Source organism: Odocoileus virginianus, chromosome 20 (genome assembly GCF_023699985.2).
Source record: "Odocoileus virginianus isolate 20LAN1187 ecotype Illinois chromosome 20, Ovbor_1.2, whole genome shotgun sequence".
NCBI classification, from domain to species: domain Eukaryota; kingdom Metazoa; phylum Chordata; class Mammalia; order Artiodactyla; family Cervidae; genus Odocoileus; species Odocoileus virginianus.
In genome coordinates this window covers 16,587,619-16,607,576 of record NC_069693.1, presented here as the reverse complement: position 1 = coordinate 16,607,576, position 19,958 = coordinate 16,587,619, and the positions used below count along the sequence as shown (strand labels likewise).

Genomic DNA, 19,958 nt, shown 5'->3' with positions numbered 1-19,958 from the left:
TTCGGATCTCTGTGTAAAATGAACTGCAGCAGATAATCATGTCAGAAGCCCTGTCTAATTCATTACTTTGAAAAGCTGCACACGAATAGGTTTTTAGGTCAGCCTGTCCTCTGACTCTGAGCCCTTGCAAGGGTAATACCTCTGGGGGTATTAGGATAAGCTGGGGCATGGGGGGCGGTGCTGGCGTACAGAAAGTGGGACAGCCTACCACATCTCTCCTGTTGGCTTCCCTGAGGCCAAACCTGGAAGAGCCTCTCTGGTCAGAGCCACTGTTGTGGTGAAGGAGGCCACCTGAAGAATGCGGACTCTTCTTGGGTTGTGGTCTGCCAACACACATTCCACCAAGTGTGGACACTTGTAGGCTGCCCAGCCAGCCTTTCCAAGAGGCAGACCCAAGGATGGGCTCTCCCCTCACTCCGTCAGGGACCCACCATGTGGCAGGCCCTCCCTCATAGGTACAAGAAGGACTAGTCGCACTAGATGGTGCCATTCTGCTGTGGAGAAGGAAAGATTGTAAAGTGGGAACCAAAAGGAGGGGGAGTTACAGGGGAGTTTGAACTCATTTTCACTTACAGCAAGACAGCATTTGATGGAAACTTTTTCCATGAACTTAAGAAAATGGAGTAAATGAGTATAAATATATAACCTACCAGTACACAAGTACCACTCTGGCTTCTTTCTGCTGAGACTCCCAGAAGCTGAGCATGGGGACATTAAATACACCTCAGGACAAGGTTACTTAGTAACAGCCATGTTGTATGAGTATTGCTAAGGAAGACACTGAAAATTCATATTAAAATGCTAGCCAGAACATTTTATAAATGTTAAACATTTATAACAAAAGGTAAACATTTTATAGTGTTTAAAATGTGAGCACATGTTATTCATACGTGTTCCCATTTAACATTAGTACCCAGTGCTGTTCTCCAGACAAGAACACTGGAATGGAGTTGCTGTGCCCCCCTCCAGGGGATCTTCCTGACCCAGGGGTTGAATTTGCGTCTCTTACATCTCCTGCATTGGCAGGCGGGTTTTTTTTACCACTAGCACCACCTGGGAAGCCCATATTCTTGCCTGGAGAATCCCATAGACAGAGGAGCCTGGAGGGCTACAGAGGGTCTCAAAGTGTCAGCCACAACTGAAGTGACTTAGCACCCACACACGCACCCACGCACATGGTCCTGTTCACTGACTTCTAATTGACAACAGTGCTGGAGACAGGAGTCCTATAAACCCAGCTCTGTCCTGAGTGGGTGGGGATGGAAGCACACAGATGTTCACCAGAGCCTCAAGAAGGTCCCTGGGGGCTTTGGCTCAGCTGAGAAATGGAGGAGGACACACAGGCAGGTCCTTATGAGGCTGGTGACCCTCCTTTTCCATCGGGTTCCTGGGAGAGTGGGCATCCAGCTCTGGGAGTGTAGCTGAAACTATGCATCCCAGCCATGGTGCTGGGAAAGGACAGCCCACTGCATGACCCCTCTTGTGATCTGCTTCCTGATGGGAGACAAGAAATAAACCCTGCCAAAGGTCAGCTCCTTGATTCCCAAAAAGACATGTATGTGGACAAGTGAGTGTCAGGGTCTCAACCACATGTGCCTGGGAGTCTGAGGAACCTCTGGGGCCAGGCTCTTGGAAGTAACACAAACAGATGGCCTTAGGATCCACAGGGGTTGGCTGGCTGGGCCCAGGCCTCTGCTTGTCTATGAGGGGGACTGTATTTGGGCCTAGGTGAGGAGGAAGGATTGTTTCACGAGTGTCATATTCATTTCAACATTTCCTATTGTCAGGCTCCTGGCTAGTATAGGAGCCAGGCTGCATATAAAATGAAGTCTCTGCCCATAAACTCTGTCTTTTAGGGAAGACAACTCCCTCTTTCCCATTCTTGGTAAGAGATACATATTCAAGCACTCAATGCTCAGGCAGAAATCCTAGAAGACACTTTTGATGTTTACTCTCCTCTTTCACTTAATTAGCAACTCCTACACGTGCTGCTGTGGTCTTCCCTGGTAGTTCAGCTGGTAAAGAATTCTCCTGCAATGCAGGAGACTCCAGTTTGATTCCTGGGTCGGGCAATTCCCTGGAAAGGGATGTGCTACCCACTCCAGTATTCTCAGGCTTCTTCCCTGGTGGCTTAGACGTCAAGAATCCGCCAGCAATGCAGGGGACTCCGCTTCAATTCCTGGATAGGGCAGATTCCCCTGGAAGAGGGCATGGCAACCCACTCCAATATTCTTGCCTGGAGAATTCCACGGACAGAGGAGCCTGGAGGACTACAGTCTATAGGGTTACACAGAGTCGGCCACGACTGAGCGACTAAGCACAGCACAGCACAAGTGCTTCTGCAAGCATATTTCAATTCCACCAAGTTCTTACATCTCCACTGCCATCAACCTGCTCCTCCCCATCTCCTGCCTTTCCTTCTGAGGCCTAACGTCTCCTGTACACCCCTGCTACCTCGATGAAGCCTACCCACGGTGCCCACGTGCCTGGGCCTTTCCATCAGTTTCTGTGCGGCCAGAGCTCAGCCTCTACCCGGCCTTGTTTAGTACTCCGCTAAAATGTGTGTTTGCGCATGTCCCTCTCACCAGAATCAAAGCCTCAGTAGAGCAAGGAGCAAGTCTTGTTCATGGCCACAAGTGCAGGGTGCAGAACAGCGCGAAGCAACTCCAGATAATACACACGAAATGAGGTGCTGCTAAGGCCAGAGGCAAATTCTAATACAAAACCAAAACACAGAGCTAGACTTGAATCGGTTTTCACATCGGGCTAAAAGAATACGCAATGACCAGGGTTTGTACTAGAGCCGCAAGGAAGGGCTGTTTCGCTTTTTACTAAGTACAGAGTTTTCTCTTAGGGTGAAAACCCACGCCCATGTGCGGAGGGGAAATTTTTTTTTAAAGACGTAACTGGATTCACAAGGAAAATCTGGCGACATTCCGAAGCGACACAACTTAGCTGAGCAGGCGATCACCGCGAGCACGTAACACGAGCTCTGAGCCTCCCGGCGATGCTGACTCCGCCATCCGGGTTTCTCTTAGCCTGCGCACGCGCAGTCTGCCCCGACCCGGAGTCTGCGCACTTTCGCGCATATGTCCATCCCAGACGTGCGGGCAGAAGCGTCTGCAAGTTCACCGGTCAGGAGCCGGCGCCTGTCAGAGCGCGGGGACATGCGCACACGTGCACCCCCGGACGTGCGCGCCCACACGCAGACGCGTGCGCTCCCCGCTCGCTTGCTACCTACGCTGGTCCCGCCTTCCCTGTGCTTAGACGCGTGCGCACCGCGCCTCTGGAGAGCGTGGCGGGTGCCGGGGGATTCTCGGAGTTCCGGAGAACCGCTACTCCTCGCCCTTTCCAGGTCACCGTGACTCAGCATCCTCGGTGGGTGCGCCTCCTCGGAGCAGCTCGCGAAAATTCATCGGCGTGTATAGCCCCACAGCCGACCGCCTTCAAACTCGATCCCCAGAACTGCTGCTACCCTTTGCCCTTGTCCTGGTGATCCGGTCTCCATGCCCTGCCTGACTCCTGTCCAACGGCCCTGAATTGAGGCCTGACTTAGGTCCACCCTTTAATCCACCCCCCTCTCTCGGTTCCTAGCATTTTTCCAGGCACTTGAAGGTGCCTGGCACTGGAGCGGTCTATTGAACTTTGAGAGCCAGGTTTTTTTTGGATGGTGGTTGTAAGCCCCGGGTCTGGATGCATAGAACCCTCTGAGAGAGCCACTTCTGAACACTGGTACTGTGCGGTTTGCAGACAGGGCTTGGCTCAGCATGTGGAGCCGATTGTGGGGATGGTGGTAGAAAACAGGTTTAACTTTTGTCAGTATATGGGTTAGTCACTAAGTCGTGTCCGACTCTTACCCCATGGGCTGTAGTCCACCAGGCTTCTCTGTCCATAGGATTCTGCAGGCAAGAATACTGGAGTGGGTTGCTGTTTCCTTCTCCAGGGGATCTTCCCGACCCAGGAATCAAACCCAGGTCTCCTGCATTGCAGGCAGATTCTTTGCCAACTGAGTTATGAGGGAAGCCACTTTATCATTATAAATATACAATTACCTTAATATTTTTCTAAACCAGACCTCATCCCACTCCCCAAGGTTTGATTAGAGAGGCTACCTCCACACCCCAGTGTCTGATTGCCACCCCCGCACGCACCCCCCCCGCACCGCCCCGCTGCTCCTTTCCTGGTAAGAACCTCTCTGCTGCCCTACTCGGGCTCGGATCCAGCCCAAGGGGAGCAGTGTTGATCCAGTGGTTGTATTCTCCTACCTCTCTGCCTTTGCCTATGTTGCTGTCCTTGCCTTTGGAAATGTCATTCTTGGCCATTTCCACTTGTAAAATTCTACCCTGTCAGATTTAAAGGTTTAATTGGTGTTCATATAGAAGGGTGGCAAGGGAGGGGTGATGGAGAGGGCCTGAAAGAATTGCCTGCTCCTCCTCGTTCCCTGTACCCTTTTCCCAAGGCTGAAGAGGCAGGAAGTGGCCCAGGACAGGACCAGGGCAGGGTTGTGATTAAGAACAGGGTTCAAGACTGGGGCAACCTTGAACTGATTCTCTTCTTAGTCTAGCAGAATGGCTATTTTCAGATTTCTTAGCTTGTCTGTTATGTGGAGAGGATAATGGGATATCCCTCATGGGGTGCTATGAGGGTTATGTGGCAGAGAATTTAGCAAAGAGCTCCTCTGCATGCAGTAAACTAGCAGGAGTAGGAAAGTAACCATACTTTCCTGCTAATATAGAAAATCCACATAACTCGAATTTCGACATACAATGTTAAAATATTATGGGGAGATCTGAGAATTGGTGGGAAATTGGGAATAATTGAAGCTGCTGGGAATCACAGAGGCCAAACTGCTGGAGGTGTACACTAGAGAATGTTAAAAAGATGATGAAACCTTTAAAAAGGTAATCATTGGAGGCCTTGCCTCCTTCATCTTTAGGACCTAAGCTGCTCCTGTGGGTTTCAGGTAGATGAAAGTAGACATTGGGGAAGATAGTGTGGCAGGGGGCAGGAGAACACCTATAAAATCTTTGGAAAAATTGGGAGTTGTAAATGACAGCTTAGCTTAGAACAACATCAAGATGAGGGGAAATCAGTGGTTCGTGCTGCAGCTGCAGACCAAGTTGGCCTGGCCCCATGAACTTGGGTGATGGGATTCACTCTGCCATCTCTCTGGAGGTGGTTCTCTTCATGGTCTGTTCTTTCTGACAGGCAGCTTAACACTACAAAAAAACTTTGAGTTTTTCCTACTGGCTTTGGGTCCCTGTTTGGCTGTCTTGGGCTTCCCTGGTGGCTCAGATGGTAAAGAATCTGCCTGCAATGTGGGAGACCCAGGTTCAATCCCTGGGTTAAGAAGATCACCTGGAGTAGGGAATGGCTACCCACTCCAGTATTCTTGCCTGCAGAATTCCATGGACAGAGGAGCCTGGTGGGCTACAGTCACAGAATTGCAGACAACCGGACACAACTGAGTGACTTTCACTTCTGACTACTTAGGTCATGTGTTCATCTCTGGCTTAAGTCATATATTCATCTCTGATTCAGTCAAGGAGGCAGAGGAAGAAACCCAAGGGTGAGAGGTAGTGGCTCTGGATCAAGACAACAGATAAACAGACGTCTACTGTGATCATTGAAAAGAGCCTGCTTGAGAAGAAGGGAGGCAGTGGCTCCTACTGTCGAGAGTCATCAAAGGAATCATAGAGCAAGTGGATGTTATAGGTAATAGCTACTGAGACTGGCCTTCCTGTTGGATGGAGTTCTGTTCTGAAACACAGGATTGAGGGTTGAGAGTGCTGTTCTGTGCAGGTAGCTGCTTGAATGGGAACTCTGTGATTGGAGGGTTTCTCAGAAACTAGTGGAACAGATGGTGTTTAGCACTGTCAGGGTTCTGCTGGATGTGGGAAGCCCATTTAAACCTCAGAGTTGACAGATGACCCAAAACTCTGAACAAATAAGGGCCATGTGGCAGGGCTGTTCCCTGCAAAGTCCTGTGACCATCTCTTCAATCTCTGACCCCTCTCTCTTCCTTGTTTATCTTTAGGAACTCAAATAATTCTGGGCAGAGAAAGAAAGGCCAGAAGTGGCAGTGACAGCACGGTACTGGGAGGTAGGTCAGAGGAAGAGCTAAGCCTAGGACTGCAGCAGGACATGGCACACTCCTGGATGGATGGCATTTCTGGGGGAACTGGGTGATGGAGAAGCTCAATTTGAGTACACAGTCCTTGGACCTCTTCTCTCTGACTACATTGACTCTGTCTTACCCACACTCTCCTCTAGGCTCATGACTTCAAATGCTATCTATTCACTCATGACTCCCAAGTTTTTCATCTTGCCTGAACCATCCCTCCTCATTCTCCAGACATGAATACCCAACACCTCCACTTAAATGTCTGATAGGTTTTGAAAACTTGTCAAAAACAAGATAATGATCTTCCCCCTAAAACTGGCATTTCCCCAAGATGCAATGGCAATTCCATTTTTCCAGGAATTTGGGTAAAAAACCAGATGTTACCATTGACTCTTCTTTTTCTTTCTCTTAATTCTTCACTCCATATATATATAGATCACCAGGCCCAACTCCTCCTACCTTGACACCTTCGTTCCTGGTCTGCATTCTTGTTGTAGCATCCTATCTGTTGTCCTTACTTTCATGCCTACTGAATTGTTGGTCTGATCCTTTGGTATGTCCCCCCTTTGTTTAAACCTTTCAGTGGTTTCCCATCTCTGTGGGAATAAAACTCAAAGTTCTCACAATAACTTCTTGCTTTCCTTCCCTCTCTGACCTCATCCTCTATCACTCTCCCCTCATTCACTCCACTTCAGCCACACTCGCCTCTTGGCTGTTGTTAAAATATCAGCGTGCTTTCCTTAGGAATTTTGCAGCTCCTCTTCCCTTTGCCTGAACACTTCTCCCCCAGATTTCCAAGTGGCTTGCTTTCTCACCCTCTTCGGGCTTTTGCTGAAATGTCACCTCCTTAGTGAGTTTTGCCTTGAACATTCTATTCAGAATTGCATCTTCTATTCCCAGCACCCTTTTCAATTTCCCTTTTCTCAGTAGCACTTACCAGCATCTGATAAGCCATATATTTTACTTGTCACCTAAGCGTCCCGAACACCTGGAACACTACCTGTAACACAGAAGGTTCTGGAGGGAGTTGTGTCAAGTGAATGAACGAATAAACTAATGAAGCAGGCAGAAGCTCGGCCTCTGTTCCCCAATCAATTCCAGGCAGAGGCTGGCAAGTAGCAGCAGTCCAAATGGCTGCCAGATAGCAAGGAGAGAAGAGCTGAGGCTCCGGATCCTTGGCTGTGGGCTTGGTTGCCCCCGGGGCGCGGACGGAGGAGCGGGACGGGGCGGGGCCGGGGGCGGGGCGGGGCCGGGCGCCTGCGCCATAAAGCTCGCTGCGCTCCGGGGCCCTCCGCCTGCTGTGCGCCGCTCTCCACGCTTCCTACTCTGCGCTCGCCCAGGTCCGTGTTCCCAGCCACTCACGCCATGGCCGCGCTCACCCAGGACCCGCAGTTCAAGAAACTGAAGACGTGGTACGAGCAGCACGGCTCTGACCTCAACTTGCGCCGCCTTTTCGAAGGCGACAGGGACCGCTTTAACCGCTTCAGGTGCGTGCGCGGGACGGGAACGGGGGCGCGGCCGTGCCGCACCGGGATGCGGCTCGCGGGCCCGCGAGGTGCAGGGCCGGGGCCCACAGGGCGGGGTGGCGGTCCCCCGGGGGTGGGCGGCCAGGGATCCGGGCCCGCCCAGGCCGCACTTCGTCCTTGACGCCTCCTTGAAGCAGGTTTCCGGGTGCTCGCCTGAGGTCTCGGGGCCCCGGCAGCTTCGTCTGGAGGAGTGCCCCGCTCCCCGCTTCCCCTCCAAAGGGACATCTCTCTTCCCTCCCCTATGCGCCCATCAGTCCTGGCCGGCAGAAGCAGCCCATCGTTCCGCGGTTGTGAGCAAGGGCCCTCGCTGACGCAGCAGGCACGGAAGGGCTGCTCTCCACTTCATGCGGTCCTGGCTTAGAATGGACCATCTGTGGGGTGTGGTTAAGGGTGGGACAGGCCCGCGGGATTTGCGGGGAGCCGCGGTGGAAGGCTGGAGAGGTGGGGCTGTGATTCCTCCCCTGGAGGCTAGATCCGGAGACCCGTGAACGAGAGGTAAAAGAGGAAATCTTGGGGGTTGGGAATGGCCAACCCATTGGTGCAGGTATTGGGCAGGGGAGATCTGTGGCGCCAGATTTGAGGTCCCTGATGGCCAGCCCTGCCCTCCGGGGCCTTCTTCCCTGAGAAGGTTGGGTCTCAGGAGCCCTGGGCCAGAATGGTCACTCCCTGGCCAAGGCGGTGGCAGTGCTCCCAACTCTGTCTCCCCATCCCCCAGCTCAGTTTTCGCGGAGGAAGAGCCCCTCACCCAGTGTCTTGCACTGTGCTGCTCCTGCTGCAGGTCAGATGGGTGGGCGGGCAGGTGACAGAGGACACCACTGTGCTGGCCAGCTGAGGCTTGTTTGGATTTGGCATAGGGAGGATGGTTTTTCTGGAAGCATCTCGTCGGGGAGCAGTCTGGGGTGTGGTGGGCAGCTTCTGGTATCTTTCTGCAGCTTGAACCTCAACACCAACCATGGGCATATTCTGGTGGACTACTCCAAGAACCTGGTGACGGAGACTGTGATGCAGATGCTGGTGGACCTGGTAATGTTCTGCTTCGGAGGGCTTGACCGGTGATCCATGATGTGGCAGGCGAGCAGGGCTTCCTGGCGCCCCCAGACCCCTGAGCATCTTTACTTCCTTCTCTTAGTGGATCTCAGTCACTGCCTGTGTGCCCCTTCCCCTGGCAGAGGTTCTGACTGGCATCCCAGGGGACCCAGTGCCCGGATGTCCGAGCAGACCCTTCCCAGGCAGTGGGGGAGGGTGGCGGGCTGCAGCCATCCGTCAGTCCCACGGGGAGCTGCACCAAGCCTTGTGCTTGGGGGTTGGACTCTTGACCATCGTGGGTGGGACCGCCTCTCAATGTCTTCTCTTCTCAGGCTAAGTCCAGGGGTGTGGAGGCTGCCCGGGAGCGCATGTTTACCGGTGAGAAGATCAACTTCACTGAGGTGAGCTGGTCGGTGGACAGCAGTCTCTGCACAGCCTCCACAGCCTCTTGGTTCCCTTTGGGGTGCATCTGGCTGTTTGCAGCATTGCCTTGTGTCATGCTCCTCCTCTTAGGCAATGGTTTTGCTTAACGAGGGACCTGAAGGTCTGTTTCCTCAAGCAAGTTGCAGGGTTTGGGGTGTGTCTTCCCCAAGCCTGCAGTCTAGGTCTGGTGAGCGTGGATGGTTTCCGGTGTCTGTGTCTGCCTGGGGACCGCAGCTCTCAAGCCTGCAGGGAGAGGTCTTCTCAAGACATGGTCAGAGAAATGAACTCTGATCTGTTCTTGCTGCAAGTTTCATTAGTTAGTGAAAACCAGACTCCTGTCAAAATCAGTCTCATTGGGCGGAGTTAGCAGGAAGCTATGGCAGGGCCAGGTCTGGGCCACACTGTTCCTGAATCGCTGTGGAAGCCTTGGAGGCATAAGAATCACTGAGCACTCAGAACGTCATCCTCATAATGTTCTTAGTCTCCTTTTACATACAGGGAACCTGAAACTCAGAGATCAAGTCACTTATCTAATGTCATTCTCTTTAAGTGGCAGAGTCAGGATTCAAACACATTCTGTCTTTCACTGCTGGGCAGTCTGAGGGAGGCTGCAATGAAGGAGGGCTTCCTGGAGGGGTCATTTCATTGCCTACAGAACATGGCTCAGAAGTGAGGCTGGACAGGGTGAACGTAGTGTGGCATGAAGCCCTCCACCTTAGCGAGCCTCTCCCTGGGTTGGAGTCCTAAGATCATCCCTTCCTGTCCCTCCAGAGTCTCAGATGTGTTTCTTTCAAGGGCTGTGCTGCCCGAAGCTCGATGGGACTGTTGTTCTCAACTTGATAAGGCCAGCTGCTTGGCACCTATCACAGACTTAGGATCTGTTTTGGTTTCCGGTGTTGGGTGTGATGAAACCCTTGGTGAGGGAAGGTTGAGTTGCCTGCTTTGCTCCACTTTCAAGGGGCCGGGACACTTTTCAAAAGGTGCCAACAAGCACCGTGAACTTTTTACCAGGAAGGTGAGACTGGGCTCCATGAGCGTTGGTCCTCTGTAGCCACTTATTGCTTGTCGCTGGCCTGTGTTGCCACCAGCCTGCCTTCGCTCACTCCATTCAGCTTTCCTTGACCTTGCATGCCCTGAACATCCGGGGCTCACTGGGGCCTGTCCTAGGCCCGTTCTGGTCTCTCTCCCCTTGTGACTATCTGTAGCACAGAAAGCAAGGGCCACTTGCCTTGGTCCCCACCTCCCCTGGATCCTGGGGCGGTCCCTACTTCTGTGAACACACAGTGGGTTCTCTGTATGAGTCCAAACACTTGAAGACCTTAGGGCCTGAATGTCCATTGGGTGCAGCTGGGTGTGTGGCTGCAGTGGGCCGAGGGCCTTCACACGCTGACTCTCGCCCCCAGGATCGGGCTGTGCTGCACGTAGCCCTTCGGAACCGCTCAAACGCACCCATTTTGGTGGATGGTAAGGATGTGATGCCAGAGGTCAACAGAGTCCTGGAGAAGATGAAGGCTTTCTGTCAGGTATGGGCTGGACTTCCCAGTAGCCATGTGTGTGCTTGTATTTGGGAATCTAGGGGTCTGGATGGGCTGCCCTTCCACTCTCCTTGGAGAGGACCCCAGCTCTCAGTAACCTGAGGTGGGGGCAGTGGGTGTGATTGCTGGCCATGGGGGGCTCTGCTAAGGCACGGATTCCCCTAACCCTGTTCTCGGGGAACCCACTACTAGCAGCCGTGGAGCAGCCTTCTTCCTGAACTGTAATACCTGTAGGCTCACAGTGACAGTCTGGCCAGGACAGAGATCTGAAAAGAAAAGTGAGGCCTCTGGAGGATGGAATAGTCGGGGAAGTACTTGCTTTTTGTAACCTCTTAAGTCATAGATCTTTATTTCCTGGCCTAGAACTAGATAAAACTTAAAATTTAGGATTTTCTTGACCACACCCCTGCCAGATTTCCAGAGCAGTCTTTATTTCCTGTTAAATCTTGCAGAAGTTTCTTGTGCATGCACTAGCTTGTCTGTCGTCTCTTCTTTGAAGCACACACACCCACATGTGTACACACACATGCAGCTTGTCCCTGCTCCAGCATTAATGCACATAACTGTGCTCCTCCTTCTCTGTGGGTGTTGGGGTTGCCTCAGAGACCCACTGGGGAGTTCCCCACATATATTGCCGTTGCTCAGTATCTACCCCAGGGATGGTTCTGCAAGAGTTCATGGATGTCCTCAAGCCTATGGTGCAAGGGTGATGTCTGTGGGCTGGACTGTTTGTGGGCCTGTGCATGTCTGTGTGTGTGGATGATATGTGCTCTGGGAGTGATAATCTAAGCTTTGGTCAGCTTTTCCCTGGGAGCAGTGTCCACCACGTGTGGCTGGTCAAAGTCTGGTCACTTTGGATGAGAGCCATCTTCCAACTGAAATAGCGGGAGGCGATCTGGGCATCCATCCTAGAGGCAAAGGCAGCCAAGTAGGACTTCACATGGTGAGAAAGTCTTGGGATCCTGATTGGAATCTGAGTTCCAGAATGTCCCTTCACAGTGGATGGTGCTGCTGATGGGCTTTGGGTGGAGGGGAGGGCGTTTCCCCCCTTCATGGATTACAGCTTTGTCGTGGTCAAGAGGCTTTTGTAACTCAGTGAAGCAATGAGCCATGCTGTGCTGGGCCACCCACATCAGACGGGTCATAGTGAAGGCAGAAGGAGAAGGAGGCGGCAGAGGGTGAGATGGCTAGATAGCATCACCAACTCAGTGGGCATGAATCTGAGCAAACTCCAGGAGAGAGTGGAAGACAGAGGAGCCTGGCGTGCTGCAGTCTGTGGGGTCACAGCGTGGGACACAATTTAGTGACTGAACAACAACAACAAAGGGTGTTTCCAGCTATCAGGTGTGAGCGCAAGAACTGATAGCTCTGTATGAAGCTTGGTGCTCTGTTTGGTCAGCCTTGGTGTGCAGAGGCATGCCAGGAGGAGAGTGTGTGGCACTTGTTGTCTGGGAAGCTGTTTCCAGGAGAACCCTCCCTTAGAGCTGGCTGCTGAAGTACCTGACTCAGACTGATGGGTATTTATAGTACAAAAAAGCTGCTGAACAGCAGCATTTCCCTGGTGAGGAACACTCCCCAGGGCTGTGCTCTCAAAAGTTCACCAAGATTGGGTGAGAATGTTCACTGTGACCTTGATTGTCATGGCAAAACCTGAAAACAGCCTGCCCTTATTTATCAGAGGACTGACCAGTAAAATCAGTGTATGTTCATATACTGTAGTCCTGGGCACCGTTAGGAATTAGGTACCTACAGCTCCGTTGACCTGCTCTTCTATTCAGGATATGCTGTGAAGTCAAAAAGGGAAGTTACAGAACTGGTGGGTTTCGTTAGACACCCATCTGGTCAAATAAAGGGTATATGTGGTTCTAGTAAAGACACACAAAGTTTCCCCTCTTGGAAGCTTTATTATAACAAAACTGATGATGAGATTGAGGGTTGAAAAGCTGAGAGATTTATTTTTCTTTCTGTATTGATGGAAAAGTGCTCATTGCAGTTGATTATTATCTAAAAGAAATAAAGTTACCGCGTCTTACTGGTTTTGGGAAATCCATGTATATTAGTTTCCTATCAGTATGTAACAGATACTTCAGAATTTAGCAGCTGAAAACGACAGTCAACATTTCGGTTGATTGATTCTTGCTCCGGTCTTATAAGGTTGTAGTCAAGGTGTTGGCCCAAGGTCACATTCATCTGAAGGCTTGATGGGGGCTGGAAGACCTTCTCCCAAAATGCTCTTCACCAGCAGTTGGTGCTGACTTTTGGGATGCTTTAGTTCCTCACCTTGTGAACCTCTCCACAGGCTATTTGAGTGTCCTCATTATATTGAATATTTGCATGGTTACACTCTGACTGCTTGCATACTTTTTAGAAACCTCTGAAAGGTGAATATAGTAGTATCTTTTACAGATAGCTTAAAAAAAACAAGCAGGATGTAATGTATAGATATTAGCAGGTCCATAAGTATTTCTATTCCCTTCTGAAATTTAACGTTGTTTTGCTATAATAAAGAAAAAGTTTAAAAGGAAAAAGGACCATGAAAGTTCTATGAGTGAAAGAAAATAACTCCGCAGTGTTATTTCGTAAGCCTGTTAGTATAGTTTCATACTCCTAGGGGCTTTTGATCAGTGTTCTTGTCTCCAAAAGCATTCTTGAAAAGTATCTGTATTTTATTTACACATACCATGTAGTTGTTTCTTGATGATTATATATTCAGCTTGGGGCCTTAAGCCCCATTTCATCCCAACATGGATGTATGGAAAGCAGCTGCTTTGGGAAGAACAGTGTGAAAGTAAGGTTGAAATGCATGAAGTAAGGTACGGGCGTCCCTGTTGGCTCAGTGGTAAAGAGTCCATCTGCTAATGCAGAAGACATGGGTTCGATCCTGGGTCAGGAAGATCCTGGAGGAGAAAATGGCATCTGAAATCTACTCCAGTGATCTTGGCAAGAAACCTACTCCAGGAGTCTTGCCTGGGAAATCCCGTGAACACAGGAGCCTGGCAGGCTGCAGTCCATAGGATCAAAAAAGTCAGACTAAACAACAACTTAGCGACTATACAACGACGACATGACCAGGTAGCTGATTTTTCCCAGAGTGACTGATGCAACAGAAAGCAAGGCAGACTGCCTCAAGGCCTTTTATTACCTTGAGCTAGCATTTGAAGTTTCTCTTTCTTTTCTGTAATACCCTGTTGGTTGTACAGGTGAACTCTGATCAAAGTGGGAAGGGACTGCACAAGATCATGAATGCAGTGCCAGTAGGTGAGGGAACCGTCTTGGATGTTGGTTATCGTAGTCTGCCTTCTGGCTCCCAGTAATTCATCCTGTTTCTTCCACATGCAAAACACCCCATTCTCTTTCTCTTAATGCCGTATCAGATTACAGTATCAGTTAGAAGTCAAGAACTTCATAATCTAAATTAGGTTCAGATATGTCTGTATTTTTTTTAACATAACTTAAATGCAATTCCTTTTGACCTGAAGATATGTGAATTAAATAGATTATTTTCCTCACACACACTCAACATACAGTGGTGAGATAGGCATAGGATACCTATATAGGATAATTCCCTTGCAAAAACGGAGGAAAGTGGGAGGCACACAGGAATCATTGATCCAAAGCAGTTCTTTTTTATTTAATTGGAAAATAATTACTTTTCAATTTTGTGATGGCCTCTGCCATATATCAGCATGAATCAGCCATAGGCACACACGGGTCCCTTCCCTCTTGAACCCCTCACCCACTCCCTCTCCACCCCATCCCTCCAGGTTGTCACAGAGCACCGGGTCCAGAGCAGTTCTGAAATTCACCAGATGCTTGATTAGGACTCAAGGTGTAGGCATCATTCCTCAAGGCTTTTGGCTTTGCTCTTAGTTATCTTTTTTACATGAAAGGTAGTTTGTGTTTGTAACTGCCTGGTTTTTTCAGTCTGCTCACTGCCTATAGCGATGTGGGTTTTGAGGGGGACTTCCTTGGTGGTCCAGTGATTAAGACTCCACACTTCTACTGCAGGGGGCACAGGTTCGATCCCTGGTTGGGGAACTAAGATCCTGCATGCCATGCAGTGTGGCTAAAAAAAAAATTTAAAAGAAACGTGGGCTTTTAAAAATATCATTAGCTGTGCCACACAGCTTGTGGGATCTTAGTTCCCTGACCAGGGATTGAGCCCAGGCCCTGGCAGTGAGAACACCAAGTCCTAACCACTGGACAGCGAAGTTTTTGGAAGCCTTATCTTCAGCTAAAATATTCTCTGTTACCACCTTACTTCTCTCTGAGGTCTGCACAATCTGTTTTACCTTTTGAAGTTTTTGTTACAGTACCTTGGATGTGATCTTTGCCACATCCATCTCTTAATTTCAGAATCAATTACTGCCTGGAGAGGCTGGGAATTTTCAGATCCTACAGTTACTGGCTTCTTTTTGTTGAAAAGTTCTTCATTAAGTTTATTTCTCTCTGCTTGCATTTTACTGTAAGCACTAAGAAGCCAGGCAATTTATAACAGCCTGAAAACTCTGTAGCTAGGTCATCCAGATCATAATAGATCAAAATAGGGATTCTTTTACTTGCCCTGCTTAAAAATTTTATTTATTTATTTATTTTGGCTGCACCAGGTCTTTATTACTACATGTGAGTTTTTTCTGGTTGCAATGAGGGGAGGCTATCTTGTTGTGGAGCACGGGCTCTAGGTGCTTGGGCTTAGTAGTTGTGGCACATAGGCTTAGTTACCGCACGGCGTGTGGAATCCTCCCTGACCAAGGACTGAACCCAGTGTTCCCTGCATTGGCAGGCAGATTCGTAACTACTGGACTACCAGGGAAGCCCTACTTCACCCTCCCCTGATTAATGCAGGCAGCATTATTAACATACAAGCATGTTACTAAGTTTTTTTTGACTATATAACAAGGATTTTCTTTCTTGCAATTCCCAATAATATTTTGCTCCTATTTCTTTAAATCTACATCAGCAACCCCCTCGAGGACTTTTAAACCTCTGCTAACAGTCTCTTCCAGGCTTTTATTAACTCTCCTGAGGGCTCTTTTAGCTTTTACCCATATTTCTAAATTTTCCTTATGGTAATACCCTACTTCTAGTGCCAACATCTGCATTAGTTATTTATTATATAACAGATTGCACCAAAACTTGATTTAAGATAGCAGTAAATATTTACCATCTCGAAATTTCTATGGAGGCTTCCCAGGTGGTGCTAGTGGTAAAGAACCCGCCTGCCAGGGTAGGAGACGTAAGAGCGATGGGTTGGATCCCTGGGTTGGGAAGATCCCCTGGAGGAGGGCACGGCAACCCACTCCAGTGTTCTTGCGTAGAGAATCCCATGGACAGAGGAGCCTGGTGGGCTACAGTCCATAGGGCCACAAAGAGTCTCACACGACTGAAGTCACTTTGCACGCACGCATGCACACACAGTGTCTGTGGGTCAGAAATTCAAGCTTAACTGGTTGGTCTTGGTTTAGGGGGGCGTCTCTCTTGAGGTTGTACTCAAGATATGTTGGCCAGGGCTGCAGTTATCTGAAGGGTTCTGGAGGATTCTTTTCCAAGGTGGTTCCTACTCATGGGTGGTGAGTTGGCTCTGGCTGTTGGAAGAAGGCTGCCATTCCTCACCGCAATGGCTTCTTCACACAACTGAGTCTTCTTATAACGTCGTACATGGTTTCCCCAAAGCGAGCGATCTAAGAGAGCGAGGCAGAAGCTGCATGGTCTTTCATGACCCGGCTTCTGAGGTCCCGCTCCACCACTTTTGCAGTATTCCAGTGGGTTCATAGCCCTCTACACCATGGGGGGCTCACTCTGCACCCACGCCTCTGTGGGGTTCACTCTGCACCTGTGCCTAGAGTAGTGTGGCTGAGGAGGCAGGGCACCCTCGGAGCACATGGAGGTTGGCTGCCTGTCTGTCATTCCTGTCCCTGGCATAGACTGGTCACAGTAGTTGGCGTTTCACATCTCTTGGCCTCTGTCATGTTAGGTTCTGCTGAAAGTTCATTCTTGTTTTGCTCATTCTGCTAATGTTGCTGGTTATGAGATGGGGATATCGCCTCTCCCTTGCACCCTTACTCATGATGGACGAGGGTCTAGTTGATGATGAGGGTCTAGTCCCTGCCTGAGTGACAGGAATGTGACACTGTGGTCTCAGTAGGCCTCTCTGAGGGCTGGGAAGTTGGAACTAAAGTGTAAGGATACAGAAGTAATGATGCTTTTGAACAGCAGTTTATACTCAGGGGTTTGGGCTGATGACATCTCCCTGCTCTGTGCCAGCGTGTCCGGAGCGGTGAATGGAAAGGGTACTCGGGCAAGGCCATCACGGACGTCATCAACATCGGCATTGGTGGCTCTGACCTGGTAAGGAGTGGGCTGACTTGGGATAGAGGAGGGGGTCCCATCCAGGGCTTGAGTTTCCCCAGAGATGGGACCTGGCTGTTCTCGCCACTTGGGGAATCTTATTTTCTGATGCTCCATCTCCCCACAGGGACCCCTCATGGTGACTGAAGCCCTCAAGCCGTACTCTGCAGAAGGTCCCCGGGTCTGGTTTGTCTCCAACATTGACGGGACTCATATTGCCAAAACGCTGGCCACCCTGAACCCCGAGTCCTCTCTCTTTATCATTGCCTCCAAGGTACGGGCTTCAGCCCCGGTCTGTCTCCCAGCCCTGTGTGCGTTGGGGTGGGAGCAGGGGTGAGGGGGAGTGGGTGCTTTGCCGCCGCCCTGCACACTGGACCCTCCCGCCTGCTCTGAATGAGTTGTGCTCTGTAGCTCTGGTGGGCACAGGTACCCTCAGACCGTTCCTTACCTGGTGGCCAACACAGTTCACCCGATGAAAGCCACACTGGTCCACGTGTGCCTCCGTCTGAGGCAACACCCGCTCACTTGGCTGAATCTGCTCAGCCCAGGACCATTCCTGTCTCTGTCAGAGATTTGTCCCTGACGTCTGCTCCTTTCTCATCCCAGAGCCAGGCCCAGATAACATAAGCATTTTGCTTTTTTGTCATTTACACTCTGCTTACTCCGTACACATTAAATATTAAGAATTAATTCCACCTGGATTTTGAGATACAGCCAAGTCTGGGCTGAAGGAACCCCAGGCCACAGCAGCTCTCCTGGCGGATGTTCTAACCTTTGACCTGTGGTTCCTCTGTGAAGTTCTGGAATCACAGGATGACACTGCTGCTTCCAGGCCTCTGCCCCAGAGACACACCGATCGGGGCTTTGTGGACATGTGGGTGGAGGTGATGTGGAGTAACTCACTGACCCGCATGCACTGCTCCTTGTGATAACTGGGCATCCATGTGGCCTTTGCTGCTGAGCTCTGGCTCAGGGCCATATCAGCTGGGAACCAACTGCTGTACTCTCTGCCTGCAGACCTTCACCACCCAGGAGACCATCACGAACGCAGAGACGGCGAAGGAGTGGTTTCTGCTGTCGGCCAAGGACGTGAGTGCTCATGGGCAGTGGGCAGGCCGGGAAGGACAGAGTGGGTCTACCCAGCCCTGTAGCCGGTTTCCCCTGAAGTTGGCAGCAGGAGGCAGCCTTTCTGGTTAAGATACTCAGCTTTGCCAGCCCAGACAGGCCCCAGGTGCAGACCCTGCTCTAACGGCTGAGGGCCCTTTCTTTAAGGCTACTGGCCCTGCGGAGCCTCTCTACCCCTGGCCCTGCCAAGTTTACAGGGGAGGCACCCTGGGCCTCGTGTGCCTGTGAGGTAGGATGGGCCAGCCCGCCTCTGACCACTCTGCCCACTCTGCCTTGATTTGGGCCTCCTCCAGCAGCCTCAGAACCAAGAACTGGAGGCGGTGGGCCCCATGCAGGGCCTGGGTCTCTCCAGAGGCAGGAGGGTCACTGTCCCTGGGGGTGGTCCCCAGGGTGAGTGTGGTCTAACTTGGTTTGTCTCTTGCAGCCTTCTGCAGTCGCGAAACACTTTGTTGCCCTGTCCACCAACACTGTAAGTGCCCACGGGGGTTCCTGTACCACCACCCTGGGTTGGGGCCCCGGCCAGGTCAGGGTCATGGCCTTTCCAAGTACATGAGCTGACATGTGCTGACAGCGTCAGGGATCTTGGCTCAGCCAAGAAGGATTGGTTGCCTCCGGGGGATGTGAGTTGCAAGCCATACTTGCCACTTCTACAGGCAGACACACTGCTGCTGCTCCATGAGGGACTTGCAGTCAGTGGGATCACATTAGCCCCACCGGTTTCCCGGGGCCTGACTGATAACCACAACATTCCACACGTGTGACCTCCCTTGGCCTCTGCCACTGGCCTCCCCACAGACAAGATGTGCCAGGTATGGGTAGGGTGGTTGTTCAGTCACCAAGTCATGGTGGACTCTTGTGACCCCATGGACTGCATCATGCCAGGCTTATTTCTCACATAAGGATGTTCAGTTCAGTTCAGTTCAGTCACTCAGTCGTGTCTGACTCTGCGACCCCATGAATCACAGCACGCCAGGCCTCCCTGTCCATCACCAACTCCTGGAGTTTACTCAAACTCATGTCCATCAAGTCGGTGATGCCATCCAGCCATCTCATCCTCTGTCGTCCCCTTCTCCTCCTGCTCCCAATCCCTCCCAGCATCAGGGTCTTTTCCAATGAGTCAACTCATTTCAATGAGTCCTGCCTGTGAGCAAGACATCTTAGGGTTGGCCAACCACAGCACAGATGTCCACCACCTGCAGGTAGAGCCGGAGAGTAGGGCGTCTCATGTGGGGTCTAGGGAGGAGGCTGCTGACCCTGTCAGTGTAGAGGATAGAGTAAGATTGGTCATCCCCTGAAGGCTTCCTGGGGTGCAGTCACCAACCCATTATTGGAAGGGCTGGGCAGGTGTCCAGGTTGTCTGTTCCCTGGCCTGGGAGGTGGCCCCTGCCTGTGCTCAGGTTCCAGTCCGGGACTCGGTTTCCCAGATGTCCCGGGGATTGGGTCTGGGCGGTGGCTCTTGCAGAGCAGTGTGGGGGCCGGGTCCTCACAGTGAGTGTGCAGCTCCCCTTCAGCAGGAGGGCTTGGCCAGTACCAGGCCACCGGTGTGCTGGGTGTGAGCTGGCCGGACATCTGACTCGGGGGCGGGCGTCTCCTGGTGCTGCCCTGGGCTCCCAGGCGGCTCCAGCCCCGCCCCGGTGGGGGCTCTGTGGAAGGTGTGTCGCTCCTGAAGCTTGGACAGCGTGACTCCTCATGCCTGCAGCTCCAGTTCTCGTGCAGCTAATCCTGGCTTCTTCCTTCTCTCTCCCTTTGCCCCTTTTTAGGCCAAAGTGAAGGAGTTTGGAATTGATCCTCAAAACATGTTCGAGTTCTGGGATGTAAGTAAAGGCACCTGCCTGTGGCGGGTGAATTATG

General features: G+C 51.2%; 1 protein-coding gene across 2 annotated transcripts in view; it reads left to right on the top strand.

Moving 5' to 3' along the window:
- Window positions 1-3,289: 3,289 nt before the first annotated feature.
- Window positions 3,290-19,958, top strand: part of GPI (glucose-6-phosphate isomerase) — a 34,062-nt gene continuing 17,393 nt past the window's right edge. The window contains exons 1-12 of one of the 2 annotated variants that reach the window (XM_020897728.2): window positions 3,326-3,378; window positions 5,403-5,715; window positions 6,038-6,103; window positions 7,465-7,611; window positions 8,583-8,673; window positions 9,009-9,077; window positions 10,503-10,622; window positions 16,899-16,982; window positions 17,110-17,256; window positions 18,000-18,071; window positions 18,532-18,576; window positions 19,868-19,921. In XM_020897728.2, the coding sequence (XP_020753387.1) occupies window positions 7,490-7,611; window positions 8,583-8,673; window positions 9,009-9,077; window positions 10,503-10,622; window positions 16,899-16,982; window positions 17,110-17,256; window positions 18,000-18,071; window positions 18,532-18,576; window positions 19,868-19,921 (804 nt within the window). In that variant the 5' untranslated portion in view covers window positions 3,326-3,378; window positions 5,403-5,715; window positions 6,038-6,103; window positions 7,465-7,489. Of the gene's footprint in view, window positions 3,379-5,402; window positions 5,716-6,037; window positions 6,104-7,464; window positions 7,612-8,582; window positions 8,674-9,008; window positions 9,078-10,502; window positions 10,623-16,898; window positions 16,983-17,109; window positions 17,257-17,999; window positions 18,072-18,531; window positions 18,577-19,867; window positions 19,922-19,958 lie in introns of both variants that reach the window. The other variant, XM_020897730.2, reaches the window with a different exon arrangement.